Below are 20,926 nucleotides of genomic sequence, written 5' to 3'. Positions count from 1 at the left end.
CTTGTTTTCCTTAATTCATATTATTCACCTTTACCTATCTGTCAATCTATCAGGTATACGCTTTTTCCGTGACAATGTTACTGCGGATTAAGATAACGCTTGGCTTTGTAAAGTCATATACTGAAATGAAACAAGCGTTTTAATCCCACACAACCATTGCGAGGTCTTTATTTTCCTAGTAACGGCTTCACTACATTCTTGTCAGGCTACAGTAGCATGCTTAGCCAATTGCACAACTAGCAACTTGCATCGTAGATGTAGTACTTCTCCACTGTGCCGCAAAGAAGGTCAAAAATAAAATCACAGCAGGTGGTGTTCTTGTTCAACACTGACTCGGGCACAAGCAAAGCACACGCTGTATCTGCAAGATTCAAGTAGCTTAGAAAATGGCGCCTATCAATATATTCCACAAGTAAAAGGGGTCTACAAAACGTTTTTCGCGTCTGACTCTGATTACAATTTAGGACAGGGTTGCATGGTTTATATTATTTATGAGTTTTAAAGGCTTGCGTACAATCTAAATTCTTCAGAACCTTCCCCTCCTTCTTTTTGCTGACGGCATCGATTCCTAGCAGAAGGAGGGTGGTATATCGATATCGTGTATGTGAGAAACGTATCTCAAGTCATACTTATTTGTACCATGATGTGTTCATTTGTGACTGACGTCAATGGGCTACCTCACCTGTCCCATTCCTATAATTTCTCACTGCTGTGTATTGGGCTGCTTTTTGAATTAAGCACACCAGCCTAGTGCATCGAAAAAATGTACTCAGCCAGAATTGTGTCCCGGGCTTTTATTTACAACAGGAAAGAAACAAAAGCAAGAAAAAATGGTTTTGCGGCCCAAAATCTTGACTGAAAGGTTTGGAATAATCACAAGTTTATAGGAGAAAAAATTTAGTAATGAGGAGGTTCAAGCCAACATCTGTGAAACTCGTAACCGGTCGTCACCCTTTAGAAGATTGGGAGTCTAAAGTAGCACACAAAATATATATTTAATCTTAAAAGCTTTCACTTCCTTTTGGGCAGTGTTCCTTACTTTTTAGCGGAGTGTGTCTATAGGGACCACATAATTTTTTTTTAACAACCACTAAGAGCGAAAACACGTTAGGTAAAACCTTAGAAAACCAAACATAAAAGCTAACACAAAATCACAAATTTAAAAACAAAAAGAACTGCAACTGTTTAAAGTTGTTTCGCATCTATTGGCTGTGGGAACTAAAAGGGATGCTGAACCGAAATCTGGATTCCACAAAACACGTGGCAAAAGCGTGAACATTATGCTACAAACACCAAAACATCACTCATACCGCAATATCTCGAACAGATGACCGTATTTTTCAAGAAATGGAGGCGCATTTCACAGAAATGTTCACGTCATGTTTCTCCGAGAAGGAGAGGGAACGGCCTCTTGTCTTCTCGTCCTCGCGGCCTTGAAGGAACGACGCGAAGAGAGGAAAAAACAAGGTATCTTCACGTCACGCGCCTCGTCGGCCTGGTTCAATCTCGACCTGTTTTTCCAAAAATACGGCTGTCCATTTGAGATATCGCCTTACGAGTAGTGTTGTAGGGATTGTAGCGTCCCGCCTAAATCTCCTGCATTGTTTTTTTCTGAAATCCAAATTTCGGTTCACCATTCCTTTAAAACACACAAGTCGCACGTTTTGATAGGAAAGAGTTCTTACTGCTGATGTAGGTGTTCCTAAGAACGAGGCACTGCTCGCACTCCACATATGCGCCGTATACCTCCACCGATGTACTTCCTGCAAATATATAAGGAAACATTGCGCCAGCTGAGTGGGATCTATCCGGCATATCCCTGTCTTATATCAAAAAATAATTGCGAAAACCTGACACACAAACAACGTCAGAAGATAGCGTATTCTATTTTATGAAATACTGGCCTTTTATGACTTTATAGATCGGATATTTTGGCAAGTTCAAGCGCCTAATAAAAAAGAATTTTTTGGTATCTCTACAGTGTTAAGTAAACAAACTTACCTAACTTTACATTGGCTCAATAAGGTAAAAAAACACATTTAAAATATATTGAAGAAAATCGGGGTTAAGACATTTCAGTCATACTTACCACCTGTAGGAGTAAGGCTCAACATGTTTTTGCCCGTGTATCCAGGGGACGACTCAAGTGTAGTGCTTGCCATACTGGGTAAAAAGTGCGAGACGAAACTATTAGAAATCAAAATATATACTTCGCAGAAAAATATGCATACTCTTTTGAGTTTCTAAAGCTAAGGTACTTGTTGCTACCGTGCGCAGAGTGCACCTTAATAAAATTCCACATGTATCCATGCCAGACGGCACAAAGACTTCTTGCTCGCAAGATATTGAACTTGATTTATAGTGTTTCTCACCCGTCTTTGCATCAGAGAAAAATAGCAGTGCAGCTGGCTTCTCCGAGGATTCGGACGCGTTTCTTGGGAGAATCCGCCGAAATTCCCGATGTTAAATTTTGAAACCTTGGCCGCTTGCACCACACGGCATGAACTATTTTACCATTTTAACACATTTTAAACTTTTTAACCATTTTAACCATTTTAATTTTAATTTTAACCATTTTAACACATTTAACACACTCCGCTTCTGGCGCTGAAGGGCTTCCATAGGAGCTCCACAATATTTTTTCGTGTCACTGTCGACACGGTTGTAAAAATTGTGGATATATGTTTTTTGAGGTCTGCACCCTCGCCACCTTACTCTCAGCGTGGGCGAATAATATTTTTGATAAAGGAGGAAACTTCATATCACCGAACACGTGGAAGCCTATACTTTAGCTGAACGCTGATTATCAAATACTAAAATGCTGTTTGTCAAGAGAATCCGAGAGGGCACGCCATATATTGCTGGCTCACCTCAAACATATGCTGTGTTCCTGGAAGGAATATATTCACGTTAGTATTACTGATGCACGATTTGTTCGCGTATGCAATATCTCAAGGCCTTCGTGGTGTTCATATATCACTAGACCAATCTAAAGCTTTAGATCGTGTGCGGCATCAGTATCTTTTTTGCGTAGCTCGACGGGTATGGCTTCCCTGAGTTCACACAATTGGTGTAAACCTTGTACACTGATATGAAGGATGGGTTGTTTTATTAAAGGGCAACTCCGGTCCATAATTTCAATTTTAGAATTTTGACTGTTTTAGTGCAGTTGGCGTCCCTGAAGTGCAAGGTGTAATTTTTTACTCGTTATTGTGCGTAGTTTTAAAGATATCGACGCCTCAAGCTTTTGTTTGGGGCGCGGCCAACAAAATCGAAACTAGCCGCTCGAGGCCCCGGCAACACTGGAAATCAGCCGCCATGTGAAAGTGACGTCAGGATCGTTCTCGTTTAACGAGTACGCAGGCCGAGCGGCACCTACATCTGTTGCGCTAGCCGTCTGAAGATCGGAGGTAAGCTGATTTTGTTTTAATTCTGTATACGGTGTAGTTATCCAGCATATGTAGCAAGAGTTAGTGCGTATACCCAAAAAGCTAGCGACTGGAAAACCCGTGAACACGTACGCTGCCGTACTCGGCGGCCGCCGCCGTGCGTGCGCTTTGCCGTACTAGTCGCTTGTATACCCAAACGCTAGCGACTGGAAAACGAGTGAACTCGTTCGGTGCCGTACTCGGCGTCTGTTGCCGTGTGTGCGGTCTTCCGTACTCGTCGCTAGGCCTAAATTGTAATCGGGGCTCCGTGGATGAAGGGGCGTTGCTCTACGCCGTGCTGCCATTGACGTACAGCATTGGGGGCCCTCTCGCTTTTGCGCTGCGGGTCAGTCCCACACACAAAGCTTTGAGGCCCTCCGGCGTGGGCCGCGGCGCCCGAACACACGTGCGCTGGGCTGTACACGTCTGTTTTCTCGTTCTTTTTTCCTCGGACGCGTAAAAGCCTAAGTCCAAAGTCCACTCGTCGAACAGCGTTCACCCACACCTTCTCTAATTTCCGGTCGGTTGGAAACTTGTGAAAAAGCACCTCCGTGTTGCGCAGCGGGTTGTTTGAGCAGCCCATTGCGCTAACAGTTGTACTCGGCATCTTTCGAGGAACAGCTTGGCTGTCTTGGGCGCACCGACTTGCTTGGTAAAACGAGTCTTGGAATCTTCACAGGCAAATAAACAAAACGCTATACCGAAGCTACACGGGCTACAGATAAATGCAACGGCTAAACACGCCAATCACAAGCCGAAGTAGCGGTGGTAGCGGCTCAAAGAAGCGCACTCCGCGCAACGCCCGGACCGGAAGAAAAAAAGAGAACGATACTGACGTCACGGCCCAATGTTGCTTTAGCAAACGGCAAAACACTGGCCGCCCGCTAAAGAACAGCGGCTCGTGGCGGGTCGCATTTTTATTATCGGCATTAGTTGAGAATGCGGCGTCCCACGGACGTAATATTTTGGCTGGGGTCGTACTTTGTGTCAGTACAGCCGTACCAGTAACTTATTTAATTTTGAGTTTTGGCCGGAGTTGCCTTTTAATGGGTACCTAAATCTCGAATTTATTTTTGTTGGAGTTTTCTACAGTGCTGGCCCTTGTCGCCTCTTCGTATTAAGTCTATTGTTTCGCACTGCAAGAACTAAATTCACACTGACTATGTTCTAAGCCCCGCCGAATGTCGCCCACGCTGTGTGGGGCGCGCCTCTCCCCACACGGCGAACCTCGACCCAATAGAAGTATTTGAGATTACACGAGGTTTCCCGCTCTTCGGAAATCAGGTGGTGTCCGCCTCAGCTTAGGCTGACGATGGTTAATGTTTTCTACGGGACCCCAACAGTGTTTTCGCAATGACTAAGAGCTTTGAATGTTATGCCCGTCTTTTGGGGGCACGGCTTAATGTTTTGAACTGCAAAGAGCTTTGAGAATTTTTAAGATTGTTAGCTTGGCGGGGATTCCTTTCGTTTTAGAAACACGAATGCTTTTTGGATTGTGCATGAGTGACCGCGATAATGGGGCGGGCAGTTATATCAAAAATAGGGCAACAGGTATCTGGCTTCAAGATTCAACTTGTCTTCTTGTGGCAGAGTCTACCTAATCAAATCAGTGTTCACCGCCATGTAGCCTCCCCTCAAGACCCTCCCCATGGCACCCTTCCCCCCTCCGCCTCAAGAACTGTGCTCTAATATTGCATTACAGAGAATCGTAAACGTCCTTCCTTTTTTTCTGTTTTTGTGGTTTATTTAAGAAATATCGTTTGTTGTAGCTTTGTGTTACGCACTTTCAGTGATACATTTTTCTTGCTGCAGAGGTTTCTGTACAAGCACCCCTTCCCATATTACGTTGTCACGTCAAAGCTTATTTTTAAGTCGTTTGTTGTGTCACGCTGCGTTCTAAGCAATATCCTAGTAATTATTCTAGTGAGGAACATCGAGGCAGAGTTATAAGATTGGAAATCAAGGAGTCTGTAAAATGACAAAGCTTAGGCGCTCATTCTTTTGTATTACAATACGCTCAGGTATAGTAGAGAAAAAAAAAAACCTACGTTTAGATACCCGTACTGAGTATGCTTCTGTTGACGTTACAACTTTGTCTTCATAAATCAGGGAAAGCTTCCCTAGTTCAGTTTGTGCCGTCAGTTATAGGGCCAGGGTATAATCGTTCCGATATGTTGTCAAAACAAACAGAATGCGTTAATTAACTTTTTAATTAATGCAAATAAATATATGGCTTTAAACTAAACAAACTCACTGAGCGTCATTGAAATCCACTATATCATTAAATTTTAGAAAAACTTCGAACGCGTTGAGAGAACGATAATTCGCTAGCTAGCTGCCACTCCTCGAATATGCGCAAGGCTGGGAGGGGGGGGGGGGGGGAGGGGGGGGGAGAAAATCTGGATAAACGACGGAATAACTGCACTGGCGTTTATTCACTTCACCAGAGCTGCGCATCTTGCTTGAGTAATTATATTAACATACAACCGCGCTTCGCACACGATCGAAGTCTTTCCAAAAGTTACAAATTCAGAGTTTTCGATGGCGCCCAGTAATGTGCTAATAGGAAAAATGTGATCATCATTCGGTAAATAATAACCTAATCAACGTATATTAATTAACTAATAAACTTATGGCGACGAATAATCCCTATAATATGTCCCGTTGTGCTAACTTCACTGCATAAACCAAATTACCGTGGCTTCCCCGAATTTCTTTTTTTTTTTTATTTCCGAAAGTTTTTTTAACATATTGCATATTTTGCGTTACAATTTACTTTGGGTTAGTGTTTGATAGAATGCATTAAAATACACAATTATTTTAGAAGGCTTCCGTTTAAACAAAACAGAGAAAAAAGAATATATCTTCAACTATTACGATTTTTAAAGCATGCAATGCTTTGTAATGGAGCCCCCCTCAACTCCAAATCCCAAAACTTTATCTCTCCGTCCGTCTCAGTTTTCGTCTATCTGTCCATTCATTTCCCGCTAAATTTAGCGGAGGAAATTGACGTTACTTGACCTAAACACCAATTCACTTTCTCGCTAAAATTAGTGGAAGTTTGATGTCCCGAGTCCTGCCACGAAACTTATACACCAATTTATTTTCCCATTTAATTTTGTGGGGGAAACAGATGTCACTCTATTTGGAGTGCCGTGATCTATAAACTAATATAGTTTCGCAGCTGGGTCTAGCGGGTAAGGTAAAGTCACGTGACCTATACGCCAATTCAATTTCCACGCTAAATTTAGCGGGAAATCGATGTCAAGTTACCTTATTTCACGTTACCACACTGACTCGGTTTTGAAGCTCCATAAAGCAAAAAAACTTTATGTCACGTGACCAGGTATCACGTGTCCTATGCAGCGATTCAGTTCGTACGGTTAATTTGGCGGGGAATTCGGTATAACGTGATTTTTGCACCAAGTAGATTTCCCTGATAAATTCAGCGTGAAAATTCACGTGGTTTGACGTCATAGATGTGAACACAAAATCACTTTCCCCAGAAAATACGGCAGGGAAATTGATGTCACAGGACGCATGCATCAAATTAGTTTCCCCACTGAATTGCTTTAATAGAAGTTTTTCTCTCCCCGAAACGATGTATGCAAGTTCATTACCCTCAAGGACATTCCTACGATTGTGTTTTCTGGGGTAAAGTGCGAAAAATACTTAAACATGCTTAGAATATACTAAGAAACTTCACAAATATACATAAGCCAAGTTTAGACAGACGGGAGAAAAATAGACATTGTCATTGGTGGTTCTGCTAAGAACAGTATAACGAACCAAACAGAGAATAAAACAGAATCGCGGTAGTGGAGTTGAGCATTTCGCGCAAAATACAGATACCTTGAAGACAATTTTAACATGTAAAAGATTGTTTGCACATGTATAACCATTTTAAATAGGCGAAAGGAAACTGGACATTGATATATATAATATATGCTTAATGTCTTCTATAAAAAAATAATGGTTGCTCCTCGGATTATTTTTTGTGTGTACCATAAAACTTTGGAAATATAGGTCGCTATCAATTTTTTATTAATAATATTAATATTTCAATTGTTTTTACTCCCTTTATTATTGTTTTGAAATTTTATGTCCATTCCCCTATTACTGTATTTCCGATAATAACAATGCAAGTGGAGATATTCGTTTTCAAATATGTTTCTAAAATACGTAAATTATTCTTACTTTATTGCTTGGCATTATTATATATTATATTGAAATATGTAACGTATTCGACCATCGTGAAACTATTCGATATTGTTTTACATATGATAGAATTATGAATGAATCAACCCCTGCTACCCTATGCAACCTGAAAGTTAGGTACAAGCTTTAATTTACGAAAAGAACATCCACAGTAACCTATTGCTAACGGAAGGACTACCAGATATGGACACCCTACAAAGAGCCAAAGAGTCCCATATTTTTACGCAACCTTAAAATTACTTTGAGATTGTTTCTGCGCGGCTGATTTACTTTTTTTTTAGCTTGTCCAGCTTCAAAAGATAAGATGTGATGGCTGTAACAATCTTGCTGCTTATACAAACGAAATATGTTGTAGTAATAGGTTTTGCTTACCCAGACTGGTTTCCAAAATCGAAATGAAGAGGATAGGCGCCATTTACGGGTGGTCCGCTGTCTGTGTATTTAATGCACTTCTCTGATCCACCAAAGACCGGGTCAGACTCATAATTTCTGTAGATCGTGTACCAACTCTCTTGAAGCGGAAAGCACTGGAACGGAAATAAGTTCGAACAACTTTGTTAACTTTAAAATCAACAGAAGCAATCATCCATGTATACTCTGGAAAGGAACGACTATAGTCCGCTGCAACTCCAGGTAGGGCGAGGGTAAGACGGGTCGAGGAGGAGGAAGCAGAAGGAACGCCAAAGAAAGAAGGGACGTCCCCCTTCTCTTCTCCAGCGTTCCGTCTGCTTCCCCCTTCTCGACCCGTCTTACCCTCGCCCCACCTTCTTGAGTTTCAACGGAATAGAGTGAGTATATATGGAAGTCATACTTTTAAGAATCGTTTAATGCTACATTACAGCTTAACACATAAAGCGCTGCCTGTTTCCAAGGTATATTCACTTGGCCTAGCTCCTTCTGGTTTTAATGCATATAAGTTCAACAAACTCTAATATTCCTTTTTGTAATCAAGGCACTCAGGTTGACATCTCGAAGCACTGTATGTACTTTTTCGGGCTAGGAGGTCAGTATAGCGTGCATCAGAGAAGAAATGCTGATTAACAAAGGGCGATTGATGCGAAGTACGATATCATTTATTTTACATTTTCTTCCCCAGACTTTTTATTTTATTACGTACCGCAAGTGGTCTTCTTTTCCTGACACCCGATGCTCTTCGTTTCATATTCTTTAAAAAAACTCCTTCACTCTAGAATCGTATACGTACATTTTAAATTTGTAATTACGACTATTGATCAACAGCAATACCAAAATTGAGGTTGTCTTCTTCTGGGTGTCTGAAGTGTCGAGGCTTGATTTGAAATGGGACGTTAAAATCGGCGCCTGCACGTAGCAATATAGACTGTTCATCAAAGCTGTGTTGCAGAAATGGGTTTTACATTTAAAATTACAAATTTGAAAAAATAGGGCCAAGAAACTTGTCAGCGTCAACGTTAGAAAGCGACACAGACGACCGGGTTGAGCGGCGGGGAGCGTTTGGCGTACGTATTGATAGATGGCGCTACCTCCTTGTTCCGGTCAGAGGTTCCGGTTTGCTTTCTAAAAAAAAAAAAACATATCTGGAGTGCCCGTGCTGACCGCGGTATATTCAAATGATCCTAATATTTTTGTAATGTACCTTTGGTTTCAAAAGAAATGCGGGCGATTATAGCGGAACGTGAATAAAAATAAAGGAAAACGCGGTTGCATAACGACGGCGCCCTTGTTTCCGACAGATCTCGTCTGCGTGTCGTCTGCTTTCTTTCACTGTTCGACTGCAACTTCCGACGCCGCTCCCGACGCCATTTCTCAATACGTGCACCAAACGGGCACCGCCACTCGACTCGGTCGTCTGCATCGCTGTCCGCCGTTGACCCTGGCGAATGTTGTGGCCCTATTTTGTAGTCAAAGGGGGCCGCGCCTTGGAATTTTATAGGAGAAAACCACCTGTGAAATACATTTTTGACGAAAAGTTTAGATTGTTACGTGCAGGTGCTGATTTTTGCGGCCCATTTTATATGGAGTCTCGGAATTTCAGACAACCTCTAAAGTTCAAATTTAATTAGTCCATTTTATTAAACTAAAAGAAGTGATGTGCTATTTGAAATATCTACTAAATGTTTTTGAGTTCAAATATGTAGACAATTATTAAATTAATTTTTCACTCTCGAACAATCATTCCCAAATATGATACCTTAGATTTCTATGACTTACTTGCGACTTGATTTAAAAAAAAAGTGCATTTAACAAAAGGCAATTTCCAAATTCATTACTTTTGTGCAATTTCCGTCATAAGAGATACAAAAATTTCATAACGATCTTTATCTTCAAAGTCCAAATACTGGATGGCATTCAGAATTCAAGAGAGAATTTTTCAGTTGTTTGGTAGATGTTAAACAGTCGTTGCGTGTGTGAGAGGAAGGAAGAAAACAGGAAGGGAGTGGGGGATGGAGGGGATGAAAAGGCAAATAAGGAGGGTGAGAGGGATTGGGAGAGGGAGAAAAAGGAAAAGACGAGAAAGGGAATGTGTGTGCTGCGTTACACATAAAAAGTTAAGTACAAATCTAGCATGTTGGTAGCAATATCCGTCATAAGGAACATAACACAGGGTGTCCGCCTTCTTCTCTTCGTTACCTTCCTCATGTTGGATATAGAAGGGGTTTCCAAAAACTCGAGCAAAAGCGCTCCTGCCAAACCTAGGCATCGTACGAAAAAAAAAAATACCATCTTTATGCCGTAGTGGTTTGTGTCAGCTGGTCCATCTTTGTCATCTTCTTGTCACGGGTGTTTGCGTACTTAAGGAAAGGAAAAAAAAAAAAAAAGGTGTAACAGGATGATGGGTTCGTACTGCAGTCGGTTCCGTGTGGTTAGACAGTTCGTTTGTTGTAAAGTTAAGAGTGGCTGCAAGGTCGAAAATGTTCCCTTCGGCCGATGTTTTGTTGTGTGTTTACCGTTTGTTAACTCAAAGTGGTTCGTAATTTTTTTTTAAGAACTTTGTGACAGCGAAGTCAAGGCGTGTCCCATTGGTGCCATTGTTTGAAATGTTTTTTTTGGTGGCGGTGTTGGGTCAGGATGTATAAAAGGAGGGAGAACTGAATAAAGGTTAGCTGTGTTTGAGACGTCGTCGTGTTTCTTCCACCCAGTCTCAGGTGGTCAAAAATGGTAAACTTACACCAGCTCGCCTGCGCCCTAACTGTTGTTTCATTAACTGTTTTTTCCTAACTGTTTTTCCATTAGGGAAGTTTATTCGATTTTAGTATATTTGGGAAAATAATAAATTCGGAGTAATTAAATTGTTAATTACTGATTTTAAAGGCATGATTTCGATTAGTATCGTTGTAGGCATCATCGAAAGCTACTAAATACTAAATTACAGTAATATAAGGAGCCCGCAGCGTTTTCCGGCGTTCCAAAAAAAAAAATGAACAATTAGGGACGCCTTTTTGGGTCTCTGTTTCTTATCGGAGCGGATCTCTGCATGGACAGTCACGCCTATCGTATCTAAAACGCGCGACGGTCTTGCGCCGCTAAGTATTGCGAGTTATGGTGCGCCTTCACACTGGCACCGATGTCATATAGGCAAATCTGATTTGACAGCCAGGAGTCTTTCTTATCAGCCTCTCATACGTGCGATGCATGGTGGCTCACGCACGTTGCGCGTTCTAGCAGCAGGGAGCGGGATTTCTGGCGCAGAGATGCGCACCGATGGGAGAGTGAAACACAAAAATTAGATCCTAGTTGAGCTTTTTTTTTTTTTTTGAACGCCATAAAATGCTGCGTGTTCATTATATCTCTGTAACGTTTGTTTATTTAGTAGTTTTGGAAGATGCCCAACAACATTATGAGTGAAACCATGCCTTTAATATCACCACTTAACAGTTTAAGTACTCAAAATAAATAACTACCCATGTATATTGAAAGTTAATCATTTTCCTTAATGGCCCTTTGACAAAGACCCTTACGGCATCAACGTTTTTTTTTTTTTTTTTTTGTGTGCGATGCGTAGTTTTTGAAGGAGCGATTTGGTCCGTGTTTCGAGAAACGCCCTGTATTTTTTGCTAAATTTAATGAGAAAACCGAATTTGTCACTTGAGCAGCAGGGCGCACCTTAATAGATTTGGGACGGGATAAGAAGAGAAACGAAAGGGAAAGTGAAAGGAAGGGGAGAGGAAGAGGAGAGAGGTGAGGAAAGCAGATGATGAGAACAACCTTCAACGGTATCGGATAAGGAGAGAAAACGAGGGGAAAGGGTGAAGAGGGATGAGGAGCTGGAATTGACATGTTACGTGATGTATGTTTTGTATCTAAATTTTGCTTACAAACTGAATTGTTTTATAGGTCACGTGACATCACTTTACGTGACGTCGATTTCCCTTGCTAAATTTAGCTGTGAAATTTAAATTGAGTATTGGCAACGTGACGTTAGTTTCACTTTCAAATTTAGCGGGAAAGCTTGCTTAGGTTTTAGGACACAAAATGTGAATTATCCTGCTACGCTTAGCGGGCAAACTCAGTTGACGTGTAGGCATGCCGTTACGTGAATTCTTACACTTTGTATACAGGTTAAGTGACGTAAGATTCCCTGCTAAATTTAGCGAAATATGCAGGGACGGACGGAAGGAGGGACAAAATTTCGTGACTGAAGTTTTCGATAAAATATATTTCATGCTTTGAAGGAATTGGCATTGACCTCTGCCTTCCTAGTCCTCTAATACATAAATTTCAACATATAGGAAGTGACCGTTTTAATATGTTTAGAATATTACATGGTCTTCTATAGCATGTCACGTGGATCAATATACTATATACAAAAGAACTGGCAAAGTGATGTCGGGTCACCAGACGTCAATTTTCGCGCTAAATATAGCGGGGAAAGAAAATCGGTGTATAGGTCACATGACCACATGACTCGTGATATCAATTGTGAAATCTTTCTGGGTCAGACGCACCAACTGTTCAACTTAGGAGCCGAGTACAGCCTTGGGATGTGCCGGCTGCCCTTCAGGCTCCTTCAGGACAAGATGTATCTTTATGCAAATAGAAAAAAAAATACTGGCCATTTATGAAAATAAAAAAAAATATATATATATGAAGAGAACTTCCTGACTTTGGCAAAATGCGGAGTGAACTGAAAGCGTCACTTCACTCCCACTTAGGGTTAAGCTTAGCCCAATTAAAAGGTGAAAAAGAAAATCTTCCCGACGTTGTGAAAATTTGGGCTGAAGGGAAATGTATTCCTTGCCACTCATTTAGGGCGGAGACATTTCTCAACTAAAAGGTAAGGAAAACAAAAATCCTACGAATATTAAAAGTTATCATAAAGAAAACTACTCGTAACACCAACCGACAGACCATCTGTGCCCTGCCCGCCATTACTAAGTAACGAAAAAGAACCTCTCCTCTCAGCGGTTGTTTACAATTTTGCGCAGCCAGACAAAGGAGATACTTGTGAAAGGGACAATGAGCGTAGCCCGAATGAGGTAATTTAAACGGTAGAAAAATCGAAAAAGTACGGTCAAGTAAAGGAAAATAAAAATAGTGACAGCAATACTATTAAAACATAAAAAAAAACACTGCATGTTGCGAACAAAAGCACAAAAAACAGGGATCACTGTAAGCAGAAATTAAACATTGTATTGAAGCAAACAGACAGAACTGAGTCCTGTCCGGGTTCTTCAGTCTCTTCAACCTTCAATCAAACTTGGCTATAATCTTCAGTTATCCCAATATACATTTACATTTCATCATCGAAAATCCGACGTAGTATCCACCAACATATGGGGATGAAGGGAACTAAAATACCCAGCCAGTTATTTTCCAGACACCAACCCAAATGCCCCAACCTGAACCGATCCAACCTAACAATACCTGATGCAAGGGAAGAGGAGAGGACGGAGAACAGCGGATGTGGAGACAAGGGATAAGAAGAGAAAATCGAAGACCGAAGAAGGAGAAGGGAAAAATGGTGTAAGATAGAGGGGAAGGGGAAGAACGCCGCTGATTGACAGGGACCGTTTTTTGGGCTGTGATGACCGTAAATTTTGAAAAAATAAAATTAAATATTTTAAACAGAATTCTTTTTTTTTCTTTGGCTTTTGTCCTTTTCATCTATTTTTCCTTGGTTTAAGTCTGTAATGTTAACGCTGGAGCAGACAGAGGCACTTCATCTTGCCATTTTCATTCGCCTCATCTCAACAATGTCCTCAACAATCAACGCGCTTACCAAATGGTGACTGAGACGTGATAGCATCGACCAGCATATGAAGCCAGAATGAACCAACAAAACGCTCCCAGTGAATCTACCGGGCTCCCCTCTGCCTCTTCCCCAGATATCAGCGCCTACGCTGTTCATCTTCCACTTATCTGGGCGCAGCACTCGCAAGTAAAGTTCTTGCAATCGCAACAAGTGTATTGTGTTTTCCATTGTGTTTTCCTGTTTAGGTTCTAGTTGACACTTATACCTTACATGTACAATCTAGCTTAACTTAAGACGAACTACTTCGCTTAACCTTGACGTTTAGCACACAAAGCTAACTTACGCCACCGAGAAACCAGTTCAGCTTGACTAGTAAATTTGGAGGGAAAATTAATGTCACGAGACTTCTAGGTCAATTTAATGTTTCGGCTACGTAGGGCAAGAAAATGGACATCTTGTGACTTATAGACCAATTCTGCTTCCCTGCGAATTTGTTTCAGAAAATTAATAAACAGATGAGATTGTCTTCATTCTCCTAAAGAGGGTTAATGTCATCTAGACAAATTTCAATGATTGCTCCTTAAAGAAAAATTGAAGCATTTTGGTATCTGAGAAAAAGTACTTAAATCGTCTTTAGTTTGGACTCGAGAATCAAGAACATCAAAATTATATTGCAGATAAAATGCGCCAAGTAGCCGCAACAGCAATTAAAGAAAAACAAGAAAACAATTAAGCCTTTTCTTTTGTGCGCGTTTGGTAGTAGGAGTGAATCGTAATGTAATATGCAAAGATCTGGCCGCCAGATTCATAAAAAAACGTCTTACTTACGACAACGTAGCTACAAAGTTCGTAAGGTTACTATCATTGTAAGATGAGGCGAGAGCGGTGTTCACAAACGCGTTCTTAAGTGAGAGGAGGAAAGATACGACCTCTTTCGGAGAAATGACGACTTCTGGCGCTGTTGCTATGGCGACGGTGTCGTCGGCAACACGAACACCCAATCGGAGAACCCGGCATAGTTCGGAACACGTAGATTTTTAATAACAAACACAGGTTAACTACTCGTTGATAGTCAGCTCTGTGTATGTCCTTCCTGTCTGTGTTTAAATGTTCAGTGTTCAAGCTGTTTCTTATAAACACAGGCGGCCTTTCCACCACCGCTTTCTGGGGTTCGTGCCCGTGCGGTGATATATCGACGCTAACACGATAAGCACTACGTTGACTGCTACGAACTCGATCGCTACGAAGTCAACACAACTGTCATCGTTGGTAAAAGCCCCGTGCCAGACGTCATGCAGAGCGACATAGAAAGAAACAAACCACCGCGGCGTTTTTCGCGGCCTCCGAAATGCAGGAGCGACGCGACGTTAAAAAATATACGTTTGAACTATACGAATGTCAGTAAGAGCCACGCTAATACCCGTTCACACTCGAAGCAGACGCGCGTGTTTGATCGAAGTGCTGGATTCGCTCTGTTAGAGCGCGTTTTGGTAAGCACTTCGGGGCCGATCTTTTACGATTGCAACTCGATACTGACGTAACACTCGGCAAAGAAATGTTGGACCGTCATCGCGTAGCATCCACAAACTGTTATAACTCGACAGTGACTTAGCTTCGTGTCAGAATAAAAATGGCATACTTATAAAAGGTGTACATACCATGTTGCGAAGGTAATCACTACGGCGTTTATTTGAGCTCTATATCACACAAAACAATGAGAAAGAATCAATGAGAGTCCCTTTTCAACGACAGCGTCGTCACCGCTGCCTCGGAAACCAAAGAGACCGAGATGACAAGGGGAATAGATTGACCTAGGAAATTTAGTTCCGCGATAAAACTGTTCGTACAGGAAGGGTCTGCAAGGGTCGGCACGGGCATATTCCATTCAGCAAGCCAGACGGTCGTAGGCAGACGGTCTTGGCCAAGGATCGTCAAAGCAATGTTGCGGCGGAACCCCCCAGGTCGGAGTGCCTGCTATACTTCATCTCACCCTACGATGGACTAAAGGCAGAAGCTGCAAACCGCCAGATCCAATCACGAGCCACTTAGAGATTGTGTGGTATTCCGCTTTAAGTACGTATCGGTGCCCGCGCCTCGGATCACCGACGGGAATAAGCCGACAGTGGTTCGGATCGAGCAATGAGTGACTCAACAATTTTACATTGCAAAGAAAGCCACGGCTTACTGGCTCTTTGCAGTGTCGAAGCTATGAAAATGACGCAGCGTTTTTGGATTCGGAGCATTATTCGTCCAAACCTAAGCAACGCCAAGCGTGTCATAGTTTAGCGTGGAACGTGATTGGACCTGGCGGCCCGTGGCTTTGGTCTTTAGTCCATCGTAGGATGAAACGAAGTATAGGCTTATATTCTGCCGAGTTCGCTTGGTCGGTGGGATCGTTGCCTAGGTTGCTTTTCTCGGGTTTTTGTGGATCCAGCGTTCATGTTCGTCGTGTTAGATTTCATGTACGTTTCGCTTTTTTCTCGCTGCTTAAAGTCGGGACGCCCCAGAATAGCACGTAAAAAATAAAAAAAAAGTCCGATGGTCGTCGCGATTAAGTAACTGAACGACGCTGTCGGCCATGTTTATTTGATCGTAAAAAGTGCGTAAGACAGCTTCGGAGCTGTCGTTCGATTCTGTCGTAACCTGTGCAAAAGTTACGGCAATTTTGTTTTGAGAATACGGATCTTCTCTCAAATTTGTCGTATGGACTTCTGTCGTCGTAAGTTCGCGTTGAGAATCCGGCCTCTGAACATTTTCGCGACTTCTTAATGGGGCACTGACACCCCAAAAAATAAATTTTTCCATGCGATTTTTTGTGGTGTCAGAAGACTACCTAATCAATATTTCCCTACAGAGCCACGTATATTTTAATTAAGCAAAAAAAAAAAACATAACTAACCAAAAGTGAAACCACAAGTGGAGTGGGGAGGAAGAAGAGTTGTAGACAAGGAGAGTTGCCTGAAATCACGCGGAAATCACCCGACCGCGGTTTCTTTTATTATTTTTTTTTTCTTTTCGGTTGTGCGGAGTAGACGAAAAACGCGCATGTCACACGTCTCACGAAATACAGAAAGGTCAAGTACTTGGGGCTTGACGTTTGCGTGTTTTTCGAGCTTTTACCAATTCGTGTTTGTGAAACGAGCGATGTCTTCAGCCAGGAGAAGGGGCGACGACTTGGCCACGTCTTCGTGCGAATCAGCTTGGTGATCGGTCGTATCGTACGGAGTAAATCCTTAATGTTTGATCAATAAAAGGTTTCTCTTTCGAAGCTAGACATATTCACCGGTGCCGCGAACGAAGGTCCTGAACAAGAGGTCCCACGTCCATCGTCCGCCGCCATCGCTTAGTGCGCTTCGTTGAACCGCCTAGCCCACGACTCTCGAGACATGACGCCATGTTGAGAATCACTCAAAGAATTCACAGAGTGCTTCCGTTTTTTTCTGCAACTTTTTCCCTTTAAATCAACGTATTTGCGGCTTTTTAGAAGTAACAAAAATCGGGTGCCATACTTTTTTTTCTACTTATATTATTGAGTGTGGGCCTTCGATGACCCGAAACTTTGAATAAATTTGGTGGCTAGCCCTAAAGCAAAGAGAACGGCACGTGGCCACGGAGTAGAGAGTGAAATCGGCTCAAAGCGGCCAGTTCTCGGTCGGAGGTTTTCGGGCGGAAAGAAAACGAATTGCCAGCCGCGTATTGTGCACCACGTGTCATATGCAAGTAAAATCCTTGGCAAGTGTCAGTACGCAGTTAGTCAATCTTTAAGCCTTACATCCGCTGTCAAAAACGCTGCACGCGTTCCTTGACACGCGGTCCGTGCAAGGCAGTTGAAGCCTCTTGGTATGATGCAGTGTGAAGGCGTCACAAAAAAAAAAAGAAGTACGTTATTCGTTACTTGCAAATAAAAGAAACCAGTTTTTGTTACCCTTAATAAGTAGCACACGCTATGCTTAATTTACATTTTTTTTAAATTATAAAAAAACACATTTTATTCTTTGACGTTACAGGTATGCAATAGTGCCATATTTCAAGAAGCATTACGTCCATTCAGAAACCAAGAATATTTAACTGATCTGTTTTTAGGGTTCCCCTTAAATTCTCACAAAAAAAAAACGCAAAAAACGCAAACTTTTTAGGGCTTGGCGCCTTGAAACACGAAAGACATTTCAGTAATTCTTTTAAGTATTTGGAAGAATATGTAACGAGTAACGTAACTACGTTACACGTTACTCAGAATAAGTAATGTAAGTGCGTTACCCGTTACAGTTTTGAAAAGGTACAAGGTTACCGAAAAAAGTAACGCGTTAGCGGTAACGCTATTGCTCGTTACGTGTAACCGCCAAAGCTGGTATGACATCCCATCCAGTGTTCTGATTTCTGTTTTTCTCGGGTCTATGGATATGTTCAGGTCAAATGCTTTTAATATTCAAAATCACAGGACAAAAATGCGATAGAATTTACGTCTAAAGTTTTGTTTTCTTCACAAGAACCTTTTCAGCTGTGTCTTATAGACTGATTTGCATACACTGTAGGAGTTTGAAGACAAACGTCTCAGAAAATATATGAAAATACACTGCGTTATCATTTCATAATTCTATTCCTGTTGTACTAAAATCTATTTATACCGACCTTTGTAAAGTCCTGGTACTGCTCAAGGTCCGGATTGAGCTCTGGCCATGACTGACTTCCACTTGAAAAAGTCAGGCATATCAGTCCAGTTACGGCAGACAATGCCAGTGCCATGATTGAAGTTGACTTCGTGACTTGCAATTTAGCTTTGTGAGACCGGTTTGATTGCGAGAGCGCATTCTGTTGGGTTTTATATTGCAACTTCTATAATCTCTACAACATATAACCTTCCCACGAAAGAGTTTTTAGTATTCTTTATTTTAAAGCACGAACAACAATTGGGTTCTATCATGTTATTACAATGAAGACGCGTGTTAGCGGATATTGCAAGTTCGCTCATTTCAAAAATATGAAGCACACAGGAAACCGAAGCAGCAAAATATTTTCGAGTCACACCGGAAATTTTACTTGGCAACAATTTGCATTTCCTTGATTTTCCTCTTCTTTTTGTTTAAATCAAATTGGGTTCTACTTTGTCATTGCAGTGAAACCGTGTCATAGCGGATATTGCAATTTCGCTCACGTAAAAAACACGAAGAACACAGGATACCTAAACAGCAAAATAGTATCGAGTCCCGCCGGAAATTTTACTTCGCAACGTTTGGCTTTCCGTTGTTTTTCCACTTTTAGTTTATTTTTTTATTGTGATTTAAAAAAAATATATCTATATATAATACAATTTCATCAGAGAAGCCCCGAATTTAGGGAAGCGATATTTTAGAAATTTCGGAGTTTGATTTTCCTATTTTTGCATAAATATTCGAGACTTGCGCATTCGGCACCCTAATGGCGATTGTGACTCCAACTCTTTTAAAGTCCTAAACTAATAATAAAACGCCATAATTACTTTCTTTCATTAATATTCACTAAGAGATATCTTAGTATAGCGATTAAAACATGGACTAGTGTACGATACTTAGTAATAAAAGAATGCCAAATGTTATTACTCCTAATTTTAGTGCAGCTGTACTTGAAATTGTTACGCAGCACGTGCCCTTCCATATGTTCACACATTGTTATAATATCACCTTTGTTCTTGCTAATATTTATTAGCCAGCTGTATAGACGTATGAACCCCACCAAAGATGTTTAAACATTTTTGGTTGCGTCGATACATGTCTCCGCATAAAACGTGATCACATGGTAGTACTGTTTATTAAAATTTAGATGTAAAATACATTTATTTTAACTTCTCAGTCACAGGTAAAAATAAATTAAAATCGGCTCTATAATACATTGTGCCATCGCCTCATGTAATATTTTCTAAAAGTTGAAATTCCCAGCCTATTTTTATACAATATGAACAAGCATTCAGGTCCTAACATTCAAACAACCTTTAGGTCAAGGAAAATGTGGCACAGCGTGAAACATTCTCGGTGATAAGAAAAGTGTGGTACAACTGGAAACGTACTCAGTCATAAGAATGCGCTGTACTTGCTTATGATATTTGCAATAATAAAAATGATCCTAGTGATATTTTTATGGAAAATAAATCACTACTAGAGACAATGTCTTTGCATCCACCGGTACACATTTAATCAGACAGTCGGGAAGAGAACTACAAAGTCCATGCTAATTAATAATCAGGCATGCAGGTTGAAATTAATTGAAAATATTTCAGACTAGATTTAGGTATTGAAATAAATAAATAAATATTTGTAGTGGTAGCTAAATTCGAATCCATCTCTACAAATGTATCTAGGCTGTCCGACCTACCAACTAAAGTCCTCTAACTTCCACTTGTGAACCTAGAAGGAATATTAAAAAGCTAAGCAAAAAAAATATTCTGCATTTTTTCTAAGTGCAAACATGACGTATTTCTGCTAAGCCGAGGGGTATTTTCAGTAAACATCTGACGCCATCCCATTTCACTCTGCTCGATTGAATTAAGACAATATATATTATTGCACCTTCTTAAGATATCTTCGGAATATTTACAACGAGCGTTGCTTTGTTTCAATACCACAACCGTACTTCGGGTGCTCTTCGCCCTGATTATTGCCATACAATCTATCCAGAGTATTTGCTTCGCTGCAAATTGCTTTATAGGTTTTGATTCTGTAACCTAAAGTGTTCGTGGGACTCTCGGCCATTACCTCACGCTCAAAAGAGGCGCTCATTACAGCCTCTTTTCAAGAGCTTGGCGGCAGCTTCCCACGCGACTGGCTCGCAGGGGTGAAAGATACCTATCTGGCACGAGTGCTGAGATATGACAAAGAGACAGCAGCAGCATCAGGTATTTCGGAAGCGGATTCTCAGGGAAGCACCTGCAGAAGGACAAAAGGAAAACACTGTACTTGGACACCCTATACATGTTATGCCCACCTCTACTTTACCGCTCATATGTGGGAGACGCAGCCATTTCGACGGACGTGTTTCACCGGGTCCGCAAATATCCCGTGAAAATCGCAATGAAAAATGTCTTTGTGCGTTTTCATTTTCGGCGTTGCCCGTAAAGACCTGGTTGGTGAAAAATGGT

At 41.3% G+C, this 20,926-nt stretch overlaps 1 protein-coding gene across 1 annotated transcript; it reads right to left on the bottom strand.

Moving 5' to 3' along the window:
- Positions 1-236: 236 nt before the first annotated feature.
- Positions 237-20,540, bottom strand: LOC120836220. Its single transcript, XM_040223526.1, has 6 exons — positions 20,411-20,540; positions 18,448-18,593; positions 8,019-8,173; positions 2,086-2,163; positions 1,686-1,759; positions 237-361 (listed from the first exon to the last, which is right to left on the bottom strand). Exons 1-6 carry the CDS (start codon positions 20,538-20,540, stop codon positions 237-239), a joined length of 708 nt encoding a protein of 235 aa, XP_040079460.1.
- Positions 20,541-20,926: the final 386 nt, after the last annotated feature.

This window comes from Ixodes scapularis, unplaced genomic scaffold (assembly GCF_016920785.2).
Source record: "Ixodes scapularis isolate PalLabHiFi unplaced genomic scaffold, ASM1692078v2 PGA_scaffold1__304_contigs__length_218370807, whole genome shotgun sequence".
NCBI classification, from domain to species: Eukaryota; Metazoa; Arthropoda; class Arachnida; order Ixodida; family Ixodidae; genus Ixodes; species Ixodes scapularis.
Note: the sequence above shows the minus strand (reverse complement) of the source record. Positions and strands in the feature narration are given on the sequence as shown.

Bases quoted from the DNA above. Each gene is read 5' to 3' on its own strand.
- LOC120836220 (XM_040223526.1), bottom strand. From the start codon at position 20,540: ATGGCCGAGAGTCCCACGAACACTTTAGGTTACAGAATCAAAACCTAT. The intron at 18,594-20,410 runs GTATTGAAACAA...GGTCTCACAAAG, and splicing joins GCACCCGAAGTACGGTTGTG to CTAAATTGCAAGTCACGAAG. The intron at 1,760-2,085 runs GTATGACTGAAA...ATTTGCAGGAAG, and splicing joins CTTACTCCTACAGGTGGTAA to TACATCGGTGGAGGTATACG.